At 40.6% G+C, this 26,592-nt stretch overlaps 1 protein-coding gene across 7 annotated transcripts; it reads right to left on the bottom strand.

Moving 5' to 3' along the window:
- Positions 1-22,637, bottom strand: LOC131236390 (GBF-interacting protein 1-like). 7 transcript variants are annotated; one of them, XM_058233507.1, is made up of 8 exons: positions 22,348-22,637; positions 19,148-19,191; positions 17,690-17,798; positions 2,715-2,845; positions 2,245-2,484; positions 1,122-1,219; positions 881-997; positions 1-111 (listed from the first exon to the last, which is right to left on the bottom strand). In XM_058233507.1, exons 1-5 carry the CDS (start codon positions 22,505-22,507, stop codon positions 2,356-2,358), a joined length of 573 nt encoding a protein of 190 aa, XP_058089490.1. In that variant the 5' UTR covers positions 22,508-22,637; the 3' UTR covers positions 1-111; positions 881-997; positions 1,122-1,219; positions 2,245-2,355. The 7 variants fall into 7 exon arrangements, with proteins under 7 accessions (XP_058089490.1, XP_058089492.1, XP_058089493.1 ...); XM_058233509.1 differs by having other exon boundaries at positions 2,245-2,478; positions 22,348-22,636; XM_058233510.1 differs by lacking the exon at positions 2,245-2,484 and having other exon boundaries at positions 881-960; positions 1,122-1,165.
- Between the last annotated feature and the right edge of the window lie 3,955 nt (positions 22,638-26,592).

Genomic DNA, 26,592 nt, shown 5'->3' with positions numbered 1-26,592 from the left:
AGATCACTTCCTCTCTGGTCAAGAGATTGATTCTTTCTCAGGTGACCATGGATGATGTGGATAATTTCCTTTGTAGAGTTGGGGATGCTCAGAAACCACCGTGTGCTGCACCTGGAAACGGAAAAAAATAAAAAAATAAAAAATCAAACACTTGGCAAGAGTGAAAACAAACTCTACTGAAGACCTCATCTTGAATCTCCATCACTATATGGTCAACATGAAAAGAATCTTGCTGACAAGAGATGATCATTATGTAAAAATTCTATGAGGTGAGTCTTATTGACTAACGGTCTAGATCTCCCTAAGGGTTGGATGATGTGATCAGGCATACTGGTGTACCTCACTAAAGTTGTGATTGATCTAAAATTGTGTACGGTTGGTGCGCTAATCCTAAATTCGTGTGGAGCCTAAAAGAGAGGAATTTCAGTAAATATAAACACATGGCTGGGTACCAAGCTTAAACACGTTGAAGCCTCTATTCCCATCTTGGTGCTTCTTTGAAGAGTGCAAGGCGTGAAAGATCCTAGCAACTCGAAATCCAGAGATGGCATCCCAATCAGGTACGGAATTTAGTTTGGATTTATCGATCCTTATGTCCGATGCACTACGGCCCTTTCAATTCCGCAAATTATAGTTCAACAGATTACTCATGCCAGGGTGAGAAAAACCTGCTTTTCTGGATGTTTCCAAGTTGCCTTAGAGATTCCATCACATCAATGGAATCTCTAAGGTGGGGGCCATTATATGAACACTGTAGATAACCATATCATTCTTCGTCAATATATTTTGTGCTCCCACATTTATTTTTTCTAAACAAATAGAAGAAAAGAGATTTTTTTTTTTTTTTTTTATATATTTAAAATGGCAACAAAAGAATTACCAGTGTCGAGTTTGCTGAGTGACGTCTATTCCCCAAATCTCGTTCTTTGCCAAATCAATTCAGCTGGAACTCTACCACGACTGATATTTAAGAAAACCGATATAACATCCAGATGATCTGAATTAAACAAAATAAAATAAAAAGTTGAAAATAAAGAATAAAAAACTGCAAAAATATATAAACATGAAGAGAAGAAAAAGGGAAAAGCAGAGAAATTAAATGCAGAGATTATTTATCTTACTTCAGATTCCCATTACTTCTTCCTCTTCGTGATTGGCAGCAAAACTGTTGATAATATCTTTGATATGAGTAAAAGATCACATCTTGTGCTTTTCCTTACTGTGATAAAGGATTAAAAGAGAAGAAGCAAGACAATTAGAAAACACGCTCTTCAATGGAATTAAAAAAATGTAGTAGAAAATCATTAGGACAGTTCATTGAGTTTCTCCACCTTCTAAAAATGATCCCAAGAAATTGGGTTGAGAACCTGTTACTCGATCGTAACCAGCCCACGTATGAGAACCATACAAACAATTGATTCAATGTTTTAATGAAAAATAACTTGCATCATAAGCAAGGTATTCCGTAACAGTAAAAGTGGCCGTAACAGCCACCATCATTACCTTTATGATATGGGTTATAATGGCCATTATGGTCCCCAGACACTTTTTTTTTTTTTTTTATAAAATTTTATAATGGCCATTACGGTCTTGGACACTTTTTTTTTTTTCCTATTGAAAAAAATCTGAAAAATCTGTGTCGGCTCCATAACAGGCCATTACAGGGGCATAATGGGCTGTTACGGGGGCTGTAACGGCCTTTACATGTTATTTTATCCATAATGGCCGTTACGATATTTACGATCCATAACATGTAACGGTTGCCACCATTTACGACACACCATGATCATAAGCTTCTTATAGATAAAAGATCTTTTCTTGCAGATGATGGCTCCTCATCAAGCAGGAAGGTGCTCCTGTAAATCTGGTAGGTTCATTAGCAAAATTGTTCAATAGGATGCCCAGATTCTGCCTGAGAATTATCAGGCCTGATAGGACCGCCTTTTTTTTTTTTCTTTTTAATTCAGGATCAGGAGTATATGAAGGATCGACAATTAGCATTGGTTTCTGAACAATTCCCTGTGAACAGACAGAGCTAACACAGCATTCGACTCTCCAGAGTTTTCAAGAAATTCATGTGCTTCATCACTAGGCAGCAGATTTACAATATTACATTCCAAAGTAGTCCTGGAAGCCATTGTTAAAGCATCTTCCTATTTGATGGGGATTCCATGCTTTCTTTAGGTGGTGTTTGATTTTTCATTTACTGGTGTAAATACTTGTAAATAGATTATGATTACTTACATCCATAATTGCAGAAGCATCCTCATACAACATTGATGGCACGCCTTTTGAACTCCAAACTTGGGCAGAAAGGAAAAAACTGTGGGGCCCATTGTGATGTATGTGGCTTATCTATGCCATCCAAACCTTTAGCCAGCTCATTTTAGTGCAGGAGTCTAAAAATGAGGCAGATCCAAAGCTCAAGTGGACAGCACCACGGGAAATGGTGGTCCTAAAGACGTTCACCGTTGAAAACTGTTTCTGTCCATTAGGCTCACATTGATTTTTTTGTCATCTAAACTATTCATAAGGTCACAAAGACATGGATAAAGGAACAACACAAATATCAGCTTGATCCAAATTAAAATGCTTAAAAAGTAGCTGAATTGCATTTTCTTTGCATCACCTAGTTTTAATCAATTTACAAGAGGATTCAATATACCGGGGAATGGAAAGTCAATACAGCAGAAAAATCTATAAATGAAGTTTACCTCATGTTGTAATGGTTGCATTATTTTCTGTGTCCTGCAAGACGATGAAGAAGTGGATGTAAGGTCTCTGCCTGTGCTTTGATTGACCTCATTATCCTTTCCAGTATTAGCATTCCTCCCACTACCAGCATCTAATCATATGAAATTAAGACAAGATGACTTAAACTTGGAAATATAACAATGCTAAAAATCCTCCAAAAGATATCATTCTAGTAACTGATCAGCATGGAGCAAGTTCTAAATGAACAAACCTGATGGTGCAAATGCAACATGATGCAATCATCAATCACATAAAAGGTAAGGAATGTCTTCAGCTCTAACCGAGAAGCATGAAATCTACATGAGGAAATGATGGAGGACAATTAGCCACTTGCTCTAAAAGCTCGAACTGATAGAGAGTGGCGAATCAATCCCTTTATCCAATAGCTCAGGCCCCACATCGCATGGGTTAGGACCTTGGCCAAACCTCCTCATGGGCCCCACTTCACATGGGTTCCGCTTCACACGGGCCACCTACCCCAAGTGTGTCCTCGCATCCCACAGGCTACCCCACTTGAGCCCGGTGTGAAAATTTCCCTGCATTAGGAAAAGGTTAGAAAGCTCACAAGTCTCCTTGGAGACAAGGCTTGCTAGTCTCTAACATCTCCACCATAAATAAGGAACATGTAATTCAACCACTCATCTACTGCGCCATCATGTAGGCGAGACAATAGCCCAAAAAAAACACAACACTACAAGAATCCCTATTATATCGGTTACGATTTCAGTCGTTGAATGGGGACTTCTAGCCAAGGGCGGAAATGCTTGGAACTGCCTTAAACCGGAGGGACCCTGCGAATGAATCTGGAAAACGATGAATCCCCTCTCTTAGGGCCATGGCTTCTGCCACAATCAGCTCCACAGCCACTAATAGGTGCAGGATAGGAAGCATTCAGGTGAACACATGGTAATTAGCAGTACCACAAATACCAAATAGCTCTGGCATATCAGAACAGCAACCCACTTAATCTCCACCCTCCCAGCTGAGGAACAGACAACACTACCTTCCATATGTGCCAGGCCCACTGAATGTGAACCACTCAGTCTTTTGCTCAACTTCTTTTTACATCCATTTACAGGCTGCCAATGCCATGGCAAATATAGTTCAATGCTGTGATTTTTAGCCGTAGGCCCTTCATGTGGCAGGCCATCATATTAACTGTTCTGATTTCCCTCCATGTGTTCCATGTGTGCAGCAGAGATGCTAGAGACAAGTGAGCAAGATCTCCAAGGAACCTCATGAGCCTCCCCACACCTCAGATTGCATATGGTCATGGTTCAAATGTAAAATGGTAACACAAAAACAAAAAATTAACATCACTATCATACATGGAATTTGAGAGAAGCAAATGCAATGCCATGAATTTGAGACCATCCAAGTGCTAAAGCAGGCTTCAACAGTAACCAAGTGTTTCAAATAAATGCAGTTTTTTTTCATATTAAGATGGGGAACATGTATACCATAGGAGATGTCATGATAAGAATAGCTCCCTCAAACGCCACAACCCTGCGTTGCAGGTGATCTCCACCTAGTAGTCTCAGCAGGCTCCCTATTGCGAAGATTCTGCAAGAAAAGAAGAAGAAGAATGAGAAGATACTTGTTAATAATTTCAGAGACTGAAAAGGCAAAAAAGAAAAAGAAGAAAAAAAAAGAAGCCAAGCTACTACGATGCTTATGCATTTATCGACTTAAGGACTCAATGCCGAATGTCGATAGACTGAGACAATAAAACATTAAACAAGGTATTTCAATCTTACAAACAACAAACTCATAGGTAAAAAAGGGCCATCATAAAATATGTCTAAGAGATGACAATGCATGCAACAGAAATATGTTGTGCATTACACAGAACTCTAGCTTTTGGACACACAGAACTCTAGCTTTTCGCAGGCGTCAAGCGCAGTCCTGAAGAAAGGATGACTGTTCAACAGAAATAGAATGTAACGGCCATGTTTCCAACTTTAAATTGGACAACCTAAGGAAGTGAGCTTGTATACACTTACATAAATAAGAAAAGGATTCTAATGAACATATCCAATAAAAATCACCTAGAGAAAAAAAAAAAAAAAGGAAAAAGAAAAAAACAGAAGGCTAAATTCATACATTTTGGCGTAGTTCCCATGGAGACAGGTCCTGTACAGACCTGGTCCCGCAGTCCAAACTTGCTCTCTTTTAAGCTTGCAGGTAAAACATAGGCCTATATTTAAGTGCACCAAATGAACGGGACAGGCCCAGTCCAAGTTTGACAACTTTTTGAATTAAGGTCTAGCCCAAGATGGTATTCAGGCCCAATTGTTGATAGCCAGGCCCAGGTAGGTCTGGCCTGAATCATGGATCAGATGATTAAATGGGCGGGCCGTGGCCTCAATTTCAGTGAGGTTGGGTAAACAGACTAGGCTACTAATCCATTGTGCACGTGGCAGTCTAATGACACCTCAAAACAATCAAATTATCAACTGCATCACTAAAATTGCATTAATAGAAGGATCCTAACAGTCCAAACATTGGCCATGTAATTCAACACTAAAAAACATTGGTGGCTCTCTTGCTTGTAGCCTACCCAAGGCTCGAGGTTTCATCATTTTTTACCAAAGTATATATTTCAATGGGCTTATTAAAACTACTTTATCAAATATTACAAAAATCTTGGCCCATTTATGTAGGATTCATGTCCTTGTTGTCCACTCACTTCTTATAATAGGATAAAATTGAAAAGAATAAAATCTAAGAGCTTTTCTTAGAGTAAAATTCTCCACAAGAAAGTGTATAGTTCTTTCAATTCCTATCAAATGGGAGGCTAAAGAACTGAATTAAATTTATTTGAGATACAACAGAGACATAGTATCACCTGTTTGATAGAAGCATCTTCCGAGCTTGTGAAGACATGATGTGCTTAGAACAGAAACTCCTAAATGGGTCTTGCTGCACAGAATTCGTAGGGAGTGGGTCCCTTGCTTTTGGTGACCCTCCAAGGAGTGGACTCGCCTGATTTTTGAGCTGTGGCATCAACAAGTAGGGACCCACCTGATGGACAGCTTGGATCTTGCACATCTCTTCCATCCAGGCGTGTGTTGGGTTGTTGGGGAGTTGGGTTGCACAAGCTTGAGACTTTCCAATCTCAACGCATCTGTGTAAGCATTGGATATAAGGCTTTAGTAGTGGTTGTGGTCCATTTCTTAACTCAAACAACTATGCATGAGCCAAGCACACATGATTGCATATCTTGATGATCTGAACCAAACAGGGCTAAAAGCATCATATCTTGATGATCTGAACCAAACAGGGCTAAAAGCAAAAAATGGTTGAAGTTTATTAAATATATATTATGTAAAAACACAAAATGATAAAAGAAAAAGTTTCAGTGGTCAGACCACTGCTACTTTTATTCAATGAGGCATCATGGTATGGTCTTCCAACCACACAACCATGTGGGCCGATTCATCCGTAGAGAAATAATGGGCCCACAAGTGAGATCCATACAAAATGTTCTTTTTCCAGGTAATTTATCAAACAGTTGGCATGCATGACATACAACAAGTATTATGCAATGGTTGGCATGCATGACATACAACAAGTATTATGCAATGGTTGGCATGCATGACATGCAACAGTTATTATGCAATTCTCTGTCTGAAGGATTACAGATTACTACTTCAGTTCTCAGTTGTACACGTAGGCCCGTTGTTTTGGTGACCCAAAATGCTGACATTACAGTGGGAGTGGATTAGGTGAGACCTCGGCCTCACCGAAGACTCTGTGGCCCTTACCGTAGGGCCCATCTTGATGTATGTATTCTGTATCCACAAGGTTGGATGGCAAATAAACATTCTGGTGGCCCCATGAAGTTTTTAATGGTGGGGTTTCAATCACAACTATTTCTGTGGTGTGGTCCACTTAAGATTTGGATCTGCATCATTTTTGGTATCATGCCCTAAAATGAGCTGTCAAATGGACAGATGGTGTGGATTTAAGGAACATACATCACAGTAGGGCCCACAGGGATCCACCGACCTTGGATCCATTGAAACCGCGCCCAACTCATTGGTAGAGAAAAAAAAATGGTACTCAAATACGATCCACACCAAACATTTTTCGTTGAGCCATCTCATCAAACAGTCAGCATGCGTGACATGTAAGAGGTATTATACAATGGGTTTTTTAGTTTTACAAGTGGAGCTACTGTTCGGGTGTCCTAAAATGCTGATATTATAGTCCATGAACCAAAAATATGAAAAAGAGACCTAATTTGTAGAAGCCCAAAAACAAAAAAGATAATAATAAAAGCATAACAATAAAGAAACTTGAATCCAGATCCTCTGCTTGCAACAAACAGAAAATTTTTGCTTGTTGCAATTTGAAATTTGGACCCTCTGCTTGCCACAAACAAAAAATTCATGTTTTACTGCATCTTGATTGGTGCACATCATCATTGACATTGTCATTGTCAACACTATTGCATTAAATGCAGCGTGTGATGATGTGGCCTAATCAGATTGCAACGAACAATAATTTCTTGTTTTTGACAAGCAGAGGATTCGGATTATGCAATTTAATTGGACTACATCATCACACACTTCATTTAATGCAGCAGTGGCGCTGCTTGTGGCAAGCAGAGGATCCGAATTCGAGTTTTAAATGACTAAGATTATAGTTGAAAGTATATGAATGAAAAGTAGAGAATTAAATGAAAGAAGTAAATGTCACCTGCTTTACTTTGGAGATATCCTGAATCTGTCTTCAACAAAGAATGAAAGCCTGTCTTTGATTGCCAGTCTCCACAACAAATAACATTTCTCCATCTCAATATTTATCTTCAGAAACAGCTTCAGCATATTTCAGTGGAAGGTGTTCCTCAGGAAACAATAGCTTCAACATATGTTGCTCGAGCTTGCATTAGCTGGGACCTCTGTCCTTCTCTGTGTGGGGATTTTTCATTAAGGATGCTTAATAAATGTCGATGGAGGGTATGTGTTGAATCTTATGCCAATCCACTCCCCCTACACCAAGCCCATTGACTAAACTCTGAGGCATAGACCTTAGCTCCAAATTCCTGAGTGCAGTCACATGCTCCAGTCCTTCCGGAAGCATCTTCATTTGTAGGCATTGTAAAATATGTAAATGTAAAAGACTCGGCATCGCTCCTTCCTCAACTATCCACCGCTCTAAATTATTAAAGTTACCAACCTTCAAGGACTGAAGTCGAGGAAACCCTTGCGCAGAGCATACCATTTCCTTTCCCTTGTATGCACGAGATTTCATTTCGAGAATCCGAAGGTTTGTTAGTTTCTCTAGTGTTATCATCGGGTCTTGCACTAACTCAGAGGTATACAAGGTGAGCCTAGTGAGATTTGGTGAGAATTCTTTAGTTTCCGGTAGCCTCTTTAACCTTCCACATAAACACAGCTTATCCAGACGCGGCCGATTTGAAATTGCAGGAAATAGGTTTGCAATATTTAGAATATTATCACCATATAAACTCAAAGACCTGAGGTGGTCCAATTTAGGAACAGAGTCAAACAATCCCTTTCCATGCCTACTTAAATCTACTTTCGCTATTACCAGTTTCCTAAGATTAACCAGCTCTCCCAAGTAATCTTTTATCCAGTTGTCTGCACAAATAGTTCTTAGAGTTTGTAGGTTTCTTGGAAAATTGTGTTTGTTCCCAGTCAGCCCACCTGCATTATATCCTTCACAGCTAAATCCATGCTCTATGCTTACATGCCTTAATTGTTGCATCTTCCAAATAGGTATGCCGATCTTCCAAATAGGTATGCCGATCCCAGTAGATGTGATCTCTAGTGTTTGTAAATTGCAAAGATTGGCAATCGATGATGGGAGTGACGTAAGATGGGCATTGTATCCTGTAATGCCAAGGTATCTCAAGTTCACAAGTGTACCTATTTCATATGGAAGCTCTTTTACCCCTATTCGGTGTAGATGTAAAACCCTGAGTAAATGAAAGCTCTCGAAAAGAAACTTTTGCTGATTCTTTTCAAGTATTTCTTCGTGTAAGGTGAAGCACAAGATAGAACGAATGCATGGAGTGGATAGCTTTAAGGAAGTGTACTCACCAATACTATGATGCACAGAAAGTCGACGTGCTTTACATGGAGAGAGAGGGTCTGTGTCCCCATGCAGAAAATTTTCTTCCTTGGCTTTTGAGATCGAGAGATCTCGTAGTAGATCATGGATGCGACAGCTTTTAATTGTGCCGATGAAATTTTTTTTCGCCACTTGAATTAGGCTTCTTTGGATTAGCTCTTGCACGCAATCTTCTGCGACTTCCTCCAATGTTTCAGCCCCTCTTGAATGTACAAATCCTTCTGCAACCCACAGCCGAATCAACTTCTCGACGGAGATTTCGTAGTCTTCAGGAAAAGCCCCAAGATAGAGAAAGCATGACTTCAGGCGATAGGGTAGATCTTCATAGCTTAGAGCTAATATTGGTGAGATATTTGCATCGCCTTCAACAAATTGCCAGCTAATGCTTTTGAGTACTTTCTCCCATTCACTTAAAAGCCCTGCTTTCCTTGATAATAAACCCGAAATAACAGCAACCGCAAGAGGCAAACCATGGCACTTTGCCACGATCTGTCTTCCCAAACCCTCTAAATATTGGGGGCAATGGGAATCTTCTTCAAAGAACACTTTCCTACGAAATAATTCCCAGCTCTCATCTTCTCTTAAAAGTTGCAGCTCATGAGGACGGCATCGTGCATCTGCATCTGTAGCTATGTCTTTGTTGCGAGTAGTAAACAGGATTCGACTTCCGTTTTGCATGTCTGGAAAAGTAACTGCTAAAGCATCCCATGCTTCCGTCTTCCAGATATCATCTACCACTACAAAATATCTCCTCACCTTCAAATGCTCAAAAAGCTTCACCCTCAACTGATCGACGTTCAGGTGATAATCTACAGTGGGAATCATAAAGCAACTCATAATACCCAGCAAAAGATCCTTCACATTATATTCTTGAGATACATATATCCATGCGCAACAATTGAAATGCTTCTTAACAGCGTCATGATTATAAACTTTCCTTGCAAGAGTAGTCTTGCCAAGACCACCCATTCCGACTATAGAAATCACGCATCGGCGTTGCTCGCCCTCGGTCAACCTTGCCACCAAGGTCCTTACATCTTCTTGAAAACCGACGAATTCCGTTTGTTCATATAGATGAGAGGTTCGTCTCTGCTCTCGCAAACTTTCACTAATGGAACTACTTCCTTCTCCACCTTGACAGATATCTTTAATGCCATAATTCGATCTTTTCTTAGAGATTTCATCGAGTTCGTTCTTTATCTTTTCGATCTCCCTGCGTAGCTGATGCCGAGCAAACGTCTTCTTGATAGGACCAAGTAAACCTCTTCTCTTTTGTTCTATTTTAAAGGTGAATTCGTCGATGACGTCCTCTGCTTTGTAAGCAATGTCTCTAACATCTTCTACCCATTTCTTCACCCTTGCATCATTTTGTTTCGTCTCTGCATCTTTTAAAAAAGCCTGCATCCACGTCAGTTCTTTTTGAACCCACTCGACCTCATCACATACTTCCCGGAGAAAGACTCCTTCATGGATAAGGATATCTCCAAGTTTTTCTATGACAGAGGAAACAACAGCCTCAGCAATCATCTTAGCCTCTCTCTTCTTCTCACAACCAAATGCAATCTGTTTTTTCAAAACTCCACTATTCTCTTTCTTTTTCTTTTACTCGCTTGGCAGCTTTTCTTTCTCGTTCTAAGAAGAGAAGATGCTACCGTCCACGTCCAGCAGGTGATATATTAACCACGGCCGTCCATCTATTTCCGGTTAGATTTTTAAAAATAAATACGCATTTGATGATTCCAAGGGTCGTCGGATCACTTTCTTAGAAGCAATGGTGGCAAATAAACGTAGTGAACTGTCAGCGATGTTTCATCTAAGCTGTCGGATCACACGGTACGCCTATTTCGTCCTACTCCGCCCGTCTCTAGCCACGAATGAGCAGTTCTGTGGGTGGCTGTATTACGATTTATCTGTATATCCACGCCGTCCATCACTTCTCTCAGATAATTTTAAGTTATGTGCATAAAAATGAGGCAAATCAAAAACCCAAGTGCACCACACCAAATAATAAGCTGGTTTGCATTAAACGGGCAAATCATTAAATGCAATTTGTATTAAATGCAAGACTCATCTGATGTAGTCCACTCGAGCGTTGGATCTAACTCAGTTTTGTGCTCAAATCTTAAAATGATCATTAAAAAGAGATGAACGGCATAGATAAGCAGATAGATCGCGGTGGGTCTACCCATAGAAATATGCGTTCGTGGCTAGAGACCAGCGGGGTAGATAGTAATCCGCGTACCGTACGCATGCACGGACATGAATTTCCTGTTCGCAGCAACGGGATTGTGCCAAATCTAATGGCATGGAACAATTACCATGATATGTCCCCAGTTTCCGGGTAAAAACGACAATGTGGGGCGGTCGTGGATTTGGTGAGAGACGGGGCCACCTTTATAAATGCATTCATGACTGTATTGATTGTGCGGATTAGGTGAGAGACGGGGCGACCTTTATAAATGCATTCATGACGGTATTGATTGTGATATTTTTGTTTTACCTTAGTCTATAACTGTTTTGACTAATAGATAGATTGGACCTCGATTAAACATCATGGTGGGCCCTAAAAAGGTATCAGCGGTGGGTATCGCTGTTCCCACTGTTTTCAATGGTGGGGTTCACTTGAGCTTTGGATCTGCTTCATTAATTGGCTCATGCCCTAAATTCATCTCTCCAAATGGATGAATGGTGTGGATACAACATATGCATCATGGTGGAACCCTACAGTGCTTGGTGACTGATTCCTGCTGAACTAGTCGGCAGCTACTCCGCATCCATGCTATTTATTTATTTATTATTATTTTTTTAAATATCATTTTATGGTATAAGACCACAGAAGAGGATGGCTCAAGTGGCCCACGTAGTGGGGATTAAACACTCACTGTTGAAAACTTCTTCAAGGGCTAAGGAAGCATTGGATCATGCTGATATTTGTATTTTACCTTCATCCATGTATATATGACCTCATGAATATTTGAGGTGGCAAATAAACATCACAGTGGGCCCTAAGAAAATTTCAACTGTGGATGTCATAATAACAGCTGCTTTTTGGTGTGGTCCACTTAAGCTTTTGATCTACCTCATTTTCAGGATTATATGCTAAAATGATATTAAAAAATGGACAGTAGGTATTGATATAACCCATATATCACAAAAGAGTGCTCCCTGTGCGGAGCTCAAGATAGGTGGGGCAAGACCCATTCTGCATCCCTCTGATGGGGCTCCATGGGCCCACCATAATATGTGTTTTATCTACACTATCCATACATTTTCAACTCATTTTGGGGCATGAGACTAAAACATTAGGCAGAGCCATTATCTAGGGCGGACTACACAGGAAACAATGGTGATTGATCCCTCACCATTAAAAACTTCTCTGGGGCCACATGGGATGCATGGCTTGGATACTACACAATCATTATTCCACACACGAAAACAACATTTGAGGCCATTTAAAACACATCATTGTTTCTGAGTTAGGCTCGAAGCCGGAAATATCACATATACATAATATACATTTGGCCCGAAGGACTCAAATCAAACTGACCAAATTGTTGAACCTGCTGTCCCAAATTCAGTTGCAAAATCAGATTGGTTAAACAATCCTAGCCTTTGATTCACGGTCACTCGTTTGTTGAAATAGGATTGTAGGATTTTTTTTCACTTTAAGCGTCCAACAAATGCCCACAAATCCAATAATCAGATAACAAGACAAATGCCCACAAATCCAATAATCAGATAACAAGATACACGACTTGTTGTGCATGACACATTTAAACTGGCACCACTAAATTGGACAGTTAAATTTGTATTACTGGCATGACATGCTGGTATGCGAGTTCTAAATAGTTTCTATAAGATCGGATTTCTATATCGGCTGATACCGGCGATATGTAACAGTTTTGGAAGTGACGATAGGCTATGATCCTTGGTTCCAATACACTTAGGGCTTCATTTGGACGCAACTTCCATACAGGCATTTGAGGTTTGATGCAAACGATCATCAAGCATTTGGATGAACTTTGCAAACCTCCATCTCATCTTCAGCATAACAATATAGGCACTAAAACACTGCCGTCAGCAAAAACTAATCATATTGGTTTTTCTCTATTGAGAAGGCCTAAAACCCTCCTTTTTAGAAACTCCCCTTTGAGGAAGTGTTTCCAAATATGCACTTTGGGCTGATTTGGACACACCCTCAAAAGGGGTCTTTGATGCCTAAACTGTGTTTTGAGGCAAATCCTAGTTTTTTTAGTGTGTTTGGATGCACTTTCACAAACCAAAGCTAATTTTACTTTGATACTGTAGCTGTTGAGTTTAGGGAACCTTTTTTTTTTTTTTAATCCTTTTTTTTTTTAAAAGTACTAGAATATTTTCTCTTGGATCAATAACTCCTTTTCTTTGATTATGAATAGTGTACTTTAATGTTGTTCGTGGGAGAGGCGTGGCCCATGTTATAGGTGGATGACGTTTGGATAATCATACTTATCACAAGACCATAGCCATAAATGTTTACTGTCTAGAGCTTCTGTTTTACTGTCTAGAGCTTCTGTTTTCATTCTCGTTGTTGATTTGCAGTCTCACGTTTTAGATGGCTAGGATCATCTGATCTATGATCTTTTAAATCGATTGCCTATCCAAATGGCTTCCCACTAATAATGCTCGTTAGGCACATGATTCCGTACATGTGGGGCCACTAAGAAGATCCAAAGAGTTGAACTGGTGAGATAGAGAGCTGTTTGGTGCCTCAGAAATTTTCAAGATTGGAGGATCCTAATCATTTGATAAATGGCTTGAGAAGAGAAGACAGCTGAAGAGTAATCATTATTTATAAGAAAATAACTCAATGATCAAAGGGTGCAATCTAATATCGATATTTCTTGGGTATCACCCATTCAAAACATCCTAACATGAACCGGCACAATAGATGTTTTCAGTGCATAGCCTTTTATTTTACTATATGTAGATCACTTCCTCTCTAGTCAGGAGATTGATTCTTTCTCAGGTGACCATGGATGATGTGGATAATTTCATTCCTTTGTAGAGTTGAGGATGCTCAGAAACCACTGCGTGCTGCACCTGGAAACAGAAAAAAAAACAAAAAATAAACAATCAAACACTTGCCAAGAGTGAAAACAAACTCTGCTGAAGACCTCATCTAGAATCTCCATCACTATATGGTCAACATGAAAAGAATCTTGCTGACAAGAGATGATCATTATGTAAAAATTCTATAAGGTGAGTCTTATTGATTAACGGTCTAGATCTCCCTAAGGGTTGGATGATGTGATCGGGCATACTGGTGTACCTCACTAAAGTTGTGATTGATCTAAAATTGTTTACAGTTGGTGCGCTAATCCTAAATTCGTGTGGAGCCTAAAAGAGAGGAATTTCAGTAAACATAAAAACATAGCTGGGTACCAAGCCTAGACACGTTGAAGCCTCTATTCCGATCTCGGTGCTTCTCTAAAGAGTGCAAGGCATGAAAGATCCTAGCAACTCGAAATCCAGAGATGGCATCCCAATCAGGTACGAATTTTAGTTTGGATTCATCGATCCTCATGTCCGATGCAGTATGGTCCTTTCAATTCCGCAAATTATAGTTCAACAGATTACTCATGCGAAGGCGAGAAAAATCTGCTTTTCTGGATGTTTCCAAGTTACCTTAGAGATTCCATGACATCAATGGAATCTCTAAGGTGGGGGCCATCATATGAACATTGTAGATAACCATATCATTCCTCATCAATATATTTTGTGCTCCCACATTTATTTTTTCTAAACAAATAGAAGAAAAGAGAAAAAAAAATTAAAATGGCAACAAAAGAATTACCAGTGTCGAGTTTGCTGAGTGACGCGTATTCCCCGAATCTCGTTCTTTGCCAAATCAATTCAGCCAGAACTCTACCACAACTGATATTTAAGAAAACCAATATAACATCCAGATGATCTGAATTAAACAAAATAAAATAAAAAGTTGAAAATAAAGAATAAAAAACTGCAAAAGTATATAAACATGAAGAAAAGAAAAAGAGACAAGCAGAGAAATTAAATGCAGAGACTATTTATCTCACTTGAGATTCCCATTGCTTCTTCCTCTTCGTGATTGGCAGCAAAACTGTTGATAATATCTTTGATATGAGTAAAAGATCACATCTTGTGCCTTTCCTTACTGTGATAAAGGATAAAAAGAGAAGAAGCAAGACAATTAGAAAACATGCTCTTCAAAAAAAAAAAATGTAGCAGAAAATCATTAGAACAGTTCATTGAGTTTCTCCACCTTCTAAAAATGATCTCAAGAAATTGAGTTGAGAACCTGTTACTCGATCGTAACCAGCCCATGTATGAGAACCATACAAACAATTGATTCAATGTTTTAATGAAAAATAACTTGTATCATAAGCAAGGTATTCCGTAACAGTAACGGTGGCCGTAACAGCCACCATCATTACCTTTACGATATGGGTTGTAACGGCCATTACGGCCTCCATAACGACTGTTACGGACTTTTTTTTTTTTTTCTATTGAAAAAATCCGAAAAGTATGTGTCAGTTCTATAACAGGCCATTACAGGGGGCGTAATGGGCCGTTACGGGTCATTTTATCCATAATGGCCGTTATGATCTTTACGACCCCATTACATGTAACGGTTGCCACCATTTACGACACACCATGATCATAAGCTTCTTATAGATAAAAGATCTTTTCTTGCTGATGATGGCTCCTCATCAAGCAGGAAGGTGCTCCTCCTGTAAATCTGGTAGGTTCATTTGCAAAATTGTTCAATAGGATGCCCAGATTCTGCCTGACAATTATCAGGCCTGATAGGACCGCCTCTTTTTTACTGGTGTAAATACTTGTAAATAGACTATGATTACTTGCATCCATAATTGCAGAAGCATCCTCATACAACATTGACAGGCACGCCTTTTGAACTCCAAACCCGGGCGAAAAAGGAAAAAACCGTGCAACCCACCATGATGTGTGTGGCTTATCTATGCCATCCATCCCTTTAGCCAGCTCATTTTAGTGCAGGAGTCCAAAAATGAGGCAGATCCAAAGCTCAAGTGGACAACACCACGGGAAATGGTGGTCCTAAAGACGTTCACCGTTGAAAGCTGTTTCTGTCCATTAGGCTCACGTTGATTTTTTTGTCATCTAAACTATTCATAAGGTCACAAAGACATGGATAAAGGAACAACACAAATATCAGCTTGATCAAAAGTAAAATGCTTAAAAAGTAGCTGAATTGTATTTTCTTTGCATCACCTAGTTTTAATCAATTTACAAGAGGATTCAACATACTGGGGAATGGAAAGTCAATACAGAAGAAAAATCTATAAATGAAGTTTACCTCATGTTGTAATGGTTGCATTATTTTCTGTGGCCTGCAAGACTGGTGAAGAAGTGGATGTAAGGTATCTATCTGTGCTTTGATTGACTTCATTATCCTTTCTAGTATTAGCATTCCTCCCACTACCAGCATCTAATCATATGAAATTAAGACAAGATGACTTAAACTTGGAAATATAACAATGCCAAAAATCCTCAAAAAGAGATCATTCCAGTAGCTGATCAGCACGGAGCAAGTTCTAAATGAACAAACCTGATCGTGCAAATGCAACATGATGTAATCATCAATCACATAAAAGGTAAGGAAGGTCCTCAGCTCTAACCGAGTAGCATGAAATTTACATGAGGAAATGATGCAGGACAATTAGCCACTTGCTCTAAAAGCTCGAACTGATAGAGAGTGGCGAATCAATCCCTTTATCTCATAGCTCAGGACTCACATCGCATGGGCGGGTTAGGACCTTGGCCGAACCTCCTCGTGGGCCCCATTTCACATGGGTTCCGCTTCACACAGGCCACTCACCCCGAGTGTGTCCCCACATCCCACAGGCTACCCCACTCGAGCCCGGTGTGAAAATGCCCCTGCATTAGAAAAAGGTTAGAAAGCTCACGAGTCTCCTTGGAGATCAAGGCTTGCTAGTCTCCAACATCTTCACCATAAATCAGGAACATATAATTCAACCACTCATCTAGTGCGCCATCATGTGGGCGAGATAATAGCCCAAAAAAAAAAAAAAAAAAAACACAATACTCCAAGAATCCAACTATTATATCGGTTACAATTTCAGTCATTGAATGGGGACTTCTAGCCAAGGGCGAAAATGCTTGGAACTGCCTTAAACCGGAGGGACCCTGAGAATGAGTCTGGAAGAAGATGAATAACCTATTTTAGGGCCATGGCTTCTGCCAAAATCAGCTCCACAGCCACTAATAGGTGCAGGATAGGAAGCATTCAGGTGAAAACATGGTAATTAGCAGTAACACAAATACCAAAGAGCTCTGGCATATCAGAACAGTAACCCACTTAATCTCCACCCTCCCAGCTGAGGAACAGACCACAATACCTTCCATGTGTGCCAGGCCCACTGAATGTGAACCACTCAGTCTTTTGGTCAACTTCTTTTTACCATCCATTTACAGGCTGCCAATGCCTTCGCAAATATAGTTCAATGCTGTGATTTTTAATGGTTCTGATTTCCCTAGAAGTGTTCCATGTTTGGGGCGGAGATGCTAGAGACAAGTGAGGAACATCTCCAATGAGGCTCACAATTCTCTCCACACCAGATTGCATATGGTCACGATTCATTTTTAAAATCGTAACACAAAAACAAAAAATAGCATCACTAGCATACATGGAATTTAAGACCAGCAAATGTGATGACATGAATTTGGGACCATCTAAGTGCTAAAGCAGGCTTCAACCATAACCAAGTGTTTCAAAGATGCAGTTTTTTCATATTAAAATGAGGAATATGTATACCATAGGAGATGTAACGAGAACAATAGCTCCCTCTAGCGCCCCTACCCCCACGACCCTGCACGCCAGGTCTCCACCTAGTAGTCTCAACAGGCTCCCTGTTGCTAGGATTCTGCCAAAGAAGAAGATATTTGTTAATAATGTCAGTCGCTGAAAAGGTCAAAAAATAGCCAAGCTACTACGCTGCTTTTGCATTATCAACTGAAGGACTCAATGCCGTGTGTTGACAGACGGACACAATAAAACATTAAACAAGGTATTTCCATCTTAAAAACAATGAGCTCAAATGTTTAAAAGGGCCATCATCAAATATGTCTAGGCAACAGCAATATTTTCTGCATTATACAAAGCTCTAGCTTTTGGACACAAAGAACTCAAGCTTTTGGCAGATGTCAAGGGCAGTCCTGAAGAAAGGATGAATGTTCAACATAAATATTTTCTTACTTATATACACTTATATAAGTAAGGAAAGGATTCAAATGAACATATCCAATAAATGAGAACTAAGAAAATAAAAATCACCGAGAAATTTTATTTTTTTTATTTTTTATTTTAAAGGAAGACTAAATTCGTACATTTTGGTGCAGTTTCCATAGAAACAAGTCCTGTACAGACCTGACCCCCATGGTCCCAACTTGATCTGATTTTAGGCCTGCAGGTCAAACACAGGCCTATTTTTATGTCCACCAAATGAACAGGACAGGCCCAGTCCAATTTTGACAACTTTTGAATTGAGGTCTAGCCCAAGACGGGATTCAGGCCCAGGCAGGCCTGGCCTGAATCATGGATCAGATAATTAAATGGGCTGCGCCCTGACCTCAATTTCAGTGAGGGTGGGTAAACAGACTAGGCTTGGGCTGACCTAGAACTGGCTCGCTGCCACCCCTAGTAAACTGTAAACATAATGAATTTTCACCAGATTTGAGGAGCTAAAGCCTACATTATGAGACATTTGAACGACAGAAGAAGGAAAAAAAGGCAGAATAACCACCCTTTTGACATCAAACCATATAACAAGTGTGACTATCTTAAACATACGATGCAAAGAATCAAAGAAGGAAATATGGAGTAAGAAAGTCTACAGGAAACTAGAGTTGCATGAAGCATGAAGCGAAGCTGCAACAAATTTGGGCATGGGAGCGGAGAAACATCTCTTTCAAAATGTAAACAAGACTAACAAGCATAGATGGGTAGGAAGCAGAAGCGGGAGCAGAAGCAGAAGTCCAAAGTGGGGATTTGAAGCAGGAACAGCAGAGGGACCATACAACTAAGCAAGAACCAAGAAACTAACAAGCACTAAATGGTCTGAAATGGAGAACAGGAGAAACTAAACAAGAACAGACCGGTGATAAAGACATCCTCGACACCCTTGCCAACAACATAAGGTATGAGCAAGCAACAAATGGAATAGCATGTGATGCTTAAAATGGTAATGAAAATAATTGAAATGAAAACATCTACCTCTTTTCTCCTATCACGCTTCCTTTTAACTTCATGAAAGGGATCTGCAAAATCATTTAGCAGTTGATCAAATGTGGAGGTTGTGACAGTTTTACGAGTAATAGAGAAGGTGCATAGCCACAAGCATAAACACAAGATTAAAAGGAAGAAAACAGAGCTTCAACCCATAACAGCATAGAGACAACTTCCATAGCACAAGAGAGTCAGCAGAGGTGAACTCTACCATATGAACAAGATGGAAATATATCTACCAAGGAGAACACTTGTCATGTAACTCTTCTGTACTATCCCCAAGCCGGACTTATAAATTAGACTACTGAGTAACAAAACTTTTAGAACTGCACAAAGTTGGGTCATTTGAATATTAGCCATCATTCCGTTGACTGGATCTGATTCATTTTAAGGATTGTTAAACTCACATGGAGCTACACCACAGAGTCCTTACAAAGGATCATCGTATCAAAAATCTAGAAACTGCAAGGAAAAAGTACTCAATTGCAAAGTGATATTTTCTCCGACCGCATATTGGTACATAGTAGCACTTTTATCAACCATTTTGATGCCTATAAAACATGTGTTAACTACCATAATTGCCAAAATTCCACTGGTTTCCCATCAGATCCACGATACAAAACACAATAGAATCATATATACAATTCTCGTGGCCAAGGTGTACCTTAATAGCCATTACAAGGCCATTAAAAAAAAAAAAACCTAAAATGGCCGTAACAACCCCATTACGGCCCGTATCTTACGGGGCCGATATGGGTTTTCTATTTATTTCTAAAAATGAAAGGCCGTAACCGCCGTTACACCCCCCATTATGGCCCATATCGAAACAGTAACGGTGGTGGGGCCATTACATCCACCGTTACCTTTACGAAATACCATGCTGACGGCACTGAGGGTTACAAATCGCTTGAGAACTGATCGAACTGCTGATTCATGATCTCCGAATTCTAGAAGCAGTAAAAGGCATTCAACCCAATGAATGCAATCCAGCAAATAGAACCTAATCAAGTAAAAACTAAGATTTTGATGCTGCATAAATAGCTGCAGTCAACAACATCCTGAAAACCACTGAAGCAATATTAACCCGGTCAAGGTCAAGAAACATGCAGGGATTATAAATTTTATTGTTGTAAATAAACCCATTGTAGTAACTAATATACATCATCTAAGCCTTATCCCAATTGATTGGGGTCGGCTACATGAATCATGTTCCGCCATTCCACTGGGTCCAGAGCTAGACCCTCAACTAGACCATAGGCCTTCAAGTCTTTTCTTACTACCCCCATCCACATCCTTTTGGGCCTTCCCCTTGGCCTTTTAATGCCTTCAACTTGTCCCAGTTCACTTCTAATTGGCACAGTTCTTGGTCTTTGTTTGCACACAACTAGACCATCAAAGTCTACTTTCTCCAGCTTATTACCCCATGTGAGGCGGAACCCATGTGATTTGGAGCCTACGAGGGGGCGGAACTCATATAATTTGGAGCCTACGAGGAGGGTTTGGCCGAAGACCTAACCCATGGATGTGAGGCTTGGGCTATGAAATGAAGGGGTTAATTCGTCATGCTCTATCAGTTCAAGCTTTTAGAGCAAATGGTTAGTTGTCCTGCATCAAATTGGTATCAGAGCGGGAGGTCTCGTGTTCAAGACTCATCACCAGGGGTGATTAATGCAGAGGCATTTTCACACCGGGCTCGAGTGAGGTGGCCTATGGAATGCGGGGGCACACTCGGGGTGGGTGGCTCGCGTGAGGTGGGACCCATGTGATTTGGGGCCCACGATGAGTGTTCGGCCAAAGACCTAACCAATGGATGTGGGGCCTAGGCTATGAGATAAAGGGATTAATTCGCAATGCTCTATCAGTTAGAGCTTTTAGAGCAAGTGGTTAGCTGTCCTACATCTTTGTTCCTTAATTTCCCGAAATTTTGTCCATAAAGCACTGTTGATCTTGGTATCCTATAACCCTCCATCCATGCTAAGGACCAGCAAGGAGAGCACACTCCCACAAGGGCAACATAATACACTATTACATAGGTTGATTGCAATCAAGTGCTATATAATAGTCTATTACATGGCTGATTATAGAAATATAGAAATAATGTATATATAGGTGAGTGCATACACACAATGATCGGGGAAACCCAACTGGATTTTTGTTGCTAAACTAACATTTTCCTTCTGATATATGTGAAGTGAACATGCTTTAATAAAAACATATGGAAATCCATCAACATGAGCACATAAAAAACCACGTGCACATGATGCATGCATGATTTTGTGAATGCACACATACATACATATGTATGTTTTTGTGTGTGTGTGTGTGTACACTAGTAAAGATGATTATATATGTATGTAAAATACATATGTATGTATGTATGTATATGAATGTGCATACAAACTAACTTATCTTTAACATATATAGGTGCATACATGTATGTATGTAGTGTGTGTGTGTGTGTGTGTGTGTGTGTGTGTGTGTCTAGTAGAAGCAAAGAAACGGTAACTAAATAAGATTGGAGCAAATCTACGAAAATTAAGCTGCAAATCTGTACCAAAGTAGTTTAACCAATCAATCATGATTGTGTAGATTGACGAACTTATATCAAAGCTGCTAGACCAGCAAAATCATTGAGACTCATGCACCCAAAAGCCCATTTTTCCCTTCGAAAGACGTAATGACTTTGGACATCTGCCTGAAATCCAGTTTTAACCGATCCAGCAGGATTTCAGAAACAAAAAAAAAAAAGGACCATTTGACTGCCACGGGTTATTCAAATTTGGACACAGAAAAAGAAATGGCCCAATTCCAACACGAGTCAAGAGCTACAAACAACCCCACTCATGATTTCTGCGGACATGGTTTCCGGTTGCCATTTAGGTCCACTCAAACAAGCCCAAACCCATCGAACTACAAACGGATGCAGAAAACCCAGCTCAAATTGCACAACAAAATCATCATATCCCACCTAAAAAAATCCCTCTCTCAATCAAACCCAATAACAAGAATCAAAGATCCAACAGACACCAAAAATCTACAAACAGAAAAACAAATAAAAATACCGAAAAAAAGGAGAAAACGAGAAAAATACCCAAAAAAATTCAAGACAAACTGTTTATAAAAATAATAAATAAATAAATAAATAACGAATAATAGATAGAATAAGGGAATGAAGAGAGAGTAGTTACCTTGTAAGAGGAGCTTTTGAGCGGTTTCGTTGGGATCCATGGAACATTCCTTGAGCATTGCATAAATCTCTTCGTCTGTGTGATTTCCAGCAATCTCTTTGATGTCCTGGACCATCTTCCGTACGTTGTTGGGAATTGAAACCCTAACACCGCCGCTCATCTTCGCAGAATAGACTGATAGATAGAGAGAAAAGAGAAAAAGAGAGAGATTTCTAGGGACTTGAATTGATGTTTCTTAAGGGGGAAGAGAAGGAGGAGGAGAAAGAGAGAGAGCAAAAAGTCTTTTTAAGACATGAAAATGCAATGAGAGTAGGGCTTTTTTTTGTGTAATGGATCCTTTGAGTGTGTGTCGTGGGGCCCACATTTCATTGATCACGGCCGTTGATCTGCTGGGCCCTAGTAGGATGGGCTATCTATCAAAGGAGGACTAATTCGATAGGTGGCCTGCATTTTTAGATGGCATGCAATGGATATCTTCCAATTTCTGACATGTGGGGCCCATGGTTAACTAATCCGGAACGTCTATCCTTTGACTCCCACCGTGGATGGAAAATGTCCCAAAAATCTCCTGGGTTGAGCATCTGTAGTGTGGCCCATGGTTGGGTGATCTAGTCCGTTGATCCAATGGACCTTCAATGGAGTGACTTATATATTATGACAAGTGGAGCTGTGATTCAGTAATCTGGACCGTTCTTCTGTTGATTCCCACTTTGGATGGGGAATATCCGCAACCATATCCTAACTGGACGATTCTATTGACCAACATTAGTACCCTTTTCACTTGAACGTGGACCGTTGTTATTTCTCTTCTAAGCTGTCCATCTGTGTGGGGAAAATCTAGCGGTTAAGATCACTATGTTGAAGAGATCTTTGAGGTATCGTCCACCCACTTCAGTGACAACAAACGAATGGTCTGGATTACTTAATCAAGAGCCCCACTTATCTGAATTTAAAACGCGTGTGTACAGTTGAAAGATTCTGGCCACGGGTATCATATAATTCCTCCAGTGTATAAAAAACTCGATGAACCACAATCCTACTCCCGCTAGATCACAGCCGTTCAAAGTCGGCTGTACGAGCCCTGGCCTAAGAAAATCAGGGCAATTAGCTCATTAAGTGGGCCATAAGTGTATTGAACGGCAGTTATTAATCAAACTTCCATAACTGTTTTTATTGTGTGGCCTGCATTATATGCCAATGGGCCTGATTCTAGGCCCAGGTAGGCAAGGATGGGCGTGCCTGATGAACGGGCCTATGAGTCATACGTGTCTGACACTTGTGACCTTGGAAAAAGAGAAGCTGAAGTTATATACTTAGAACAGGCTCGGTAGCTAAGTTGGCCAGAGGCAGTTTGTTTAGGCCCAACCCATAACTAAATACCTGAACCAAGCACATTCCAGACCACTCTCCAAGGATCCGAACCCAGGTTGAGAACCGCAGGATTAGAGCTGGTCGAACCAAGTTAGGGCCGACTCAACTCGATCCGGTTTTGAAAAGGCTTGATCCCAACTCGATCCAACTCAAGACCGAGTCCAACATGCCTCACTCGATCCGAGTTCAGTCCGAGCTGGACTAATCCGGACCGAGTCTAATTCGGTCAAAAGTACCGAGTCAGATCGAGTTGGCACCAAGTCAGATTGAGAGATGAGGGTGAGAGGGAGTGAAGAGGAGGGTGGAGTAGGAGGATGAAGGTGATGGTGATGGGTGGTTGCTGGGCTTGGAAGAGGAAGAAGGGAGGGAGGAAAGAGGAAAGAGAGGAGGAGGAGGAGGAGGGTGATGGTAGTGGGTGGTTACCGGGCCTGGAAGAGGAGGAGAATGAGGGAGGGAGGGAGAGAGAGAGTTTAGGTTCAGGTCGAGGTAGGGTGTGGCGGGTAGGGTTAGAGAGTCAGGTCGAGTCGGGTTTCGGATATAATCGAGTCTAACCGAATCGAGTTTTGGGTCGAGTTATTGGGTAACTTGAACTCGACTCGGTTTGAGTTTGAATTGGGCGAAGCCGACTCGGTTCGAGTCGAGTTGGATTTGAACGAGTCAAACGAGTCGAGTTGGTTGGATCAAGTCCGATCATGCCCACCTCTAGGTCCAGCTGGGCTGGGCCTCATTCTCTCCCACAACCTGCACGGTTTGCGTGCATGCTTCAATATCAATCGTTCACCTTGTGGGCCCATTATGGATAACCATGGCCCAAAATCCACAGGGATCAAATGATCTAACAATCCAAGCACTATCCATCGGTTTTGGTCTCCATGTGAAATTGGACGGTTGATATGATCAAATCAATATAACAAGCGGATCTCGCTCACAGACCTATACTCCAGCAGGAGCCCATCTAATGAATCAATGAGCTTTATTTGAGCCGTCCATAATAGGTCCTGAACTTTTAGGCCTAACCCGACCCGTGAAACACCTCGCCCAAAGACCAGACAGGCTCACCAGACCGTTCCTGTGAACACGTGACACAGGCATGTTTACTATAAAATTCAGGCCCACTATTTTTGTGGGCCGCACACATCTATCGCAAGTTTATTTCCTTCATCTCCCGTTGATTTTGCAATATATTGCCCATCTGATGAGTAGATCGGGCCCATCTTCTGGCCAGATCATCTATATAGTGGGCCATACCTGATGAGATGCTTGGATATTGCATGCATTGCCGGTGCGAGTCTTTTCCACCGTACCTGAGGTGTACTGTATACTACGGAACCCGTTGTGTCGGGAAGGTACAGATTCAGTCAGGTAGAGTTCCGACATATCTTTTCTATGGGGCCTACCTAGATGTATGTATTGTAACTTGTATATCCACACTGTCTATCCGTTTTTTCAGCTAATTTTAGTGCATGGGCACAAAAATGAATGAGATCCAAATTTCAAGTGGACCACGCCACAGGGAAAAACTGATCATTGAAATCCCACCGTTAAAAACTTCTTAAGGTACAAAGCAATGTTTATTTGCCATCCAACGTGCTCATGAGTTCACAAAAACAAGGATGAAGGGAAAACACAGATATTGGGCTCGATCTGAACATTTTGTGGCCCACAAAAATTTTTTAATGGCCAATCACTACTGTTTCCTGTGGTGTGGTCCAGCAGATATTTAGATATACTTATTTTTAAGCCCATGCCCTTGAAATAATATGGAAAAACAGATGGACGGAACTCGTTCAGTTCTCGACCTGACTGAAACCGCGCACATGGTTTAGATTGTTAAGAGTAGCTAGCCACGGTTTAATTAGACGTGGCATACATCTAATGCAATCTGGACCGTGCATATTGTGGGCCACCATGCAGATGGAGCATAACCCAAAATTCACAGTGATTTCAAGAAATTAACCACCTGATTTCTCTCTTCAAATACAGGCCACTAGTCATTTTATTTTATCTGTCCATTCGATAGCCACGCGGTGGATGGCTAGGATCATCTGATCAGTGCCATTTTCGAGCTGTGCTCCATGCACAGAGGACCTGCTACGGAAACGGATTGGCTACTTCCCCTGCCACCAGCCCGATGGCTGATGGTCAGTGCTCTGTGGGCCCCATCATAATGTATGTATTTCATCCATTCCGTTCATCCATTTTTACAGATCATTTTAGAAATTGATTCTAAAAATTAGAGGGATATAAATCTCATATGGACCACACCATAGGAAAACAATAGTGATTGGATATCCACCATTAAAATCCTCTTAAGGCCAACCGTACTGTTTATTTGACATCCAATATATTTATTAGGTTATACATGACCAGATGAAGGAAAAAACATAAATCAGCTTGATCAAAAACTTTTATAGCCCCCAAAAGGTTTTTAATGGCCTATGCTCATTTAACAGTGTTTCGTATAATGTGGTCCACTTGAGATTGTAACATATCTAATTTTTCTACTCACATTATAAAATGATATGGAAAATTATATGGACGGCATGGATGAAACACAAACATCATAGTGGGCTTGGCTGGTGGCAGCGGGAGTAGCCAATCCCTTCCCACCTACTACTTACCGCGCACCGTGAGTAGTCTCGAGATCTAAAGGAGTTACCTTACACCGTGAGTAGTAAAGCCAGCCATACGTGTGCCACTCGCTAATCTGATCCGTTGATCTGGTTCGGTACCATGTGGACAGGTACTGCTGGTAAAAGAAAAAGGAAAATAAAATAAAAAGACATGGCTATTAGAAAATCAAAATCGTCCAGTTGATGCAGTTTTGGCCCATTGAATATGAACCAATGATCTTGTCATTTTCTTCTGTTTTCG

The sequence above is a fragment of the Magnolia sinica genome, unplaced genomic scaffold (assembly GCF_029962835.1).
Source record: "Magnolia sinica isolate HGM2019 unplaced genomic scaffold, MsV1 ctg61, whole genome shotgun sequence".
NCBI lineage: Eukaryota > Viridiplantae > Streptophyta > Magnoliopsida > Magnoliales > Magnoliaceae > Magnolia > Magnolia sinica.
The sequence above is the reverse complement of the archived record's forward strand: the minus strand, read 5'-3'. Positions and strand labels throughout refer to the sequence as shown.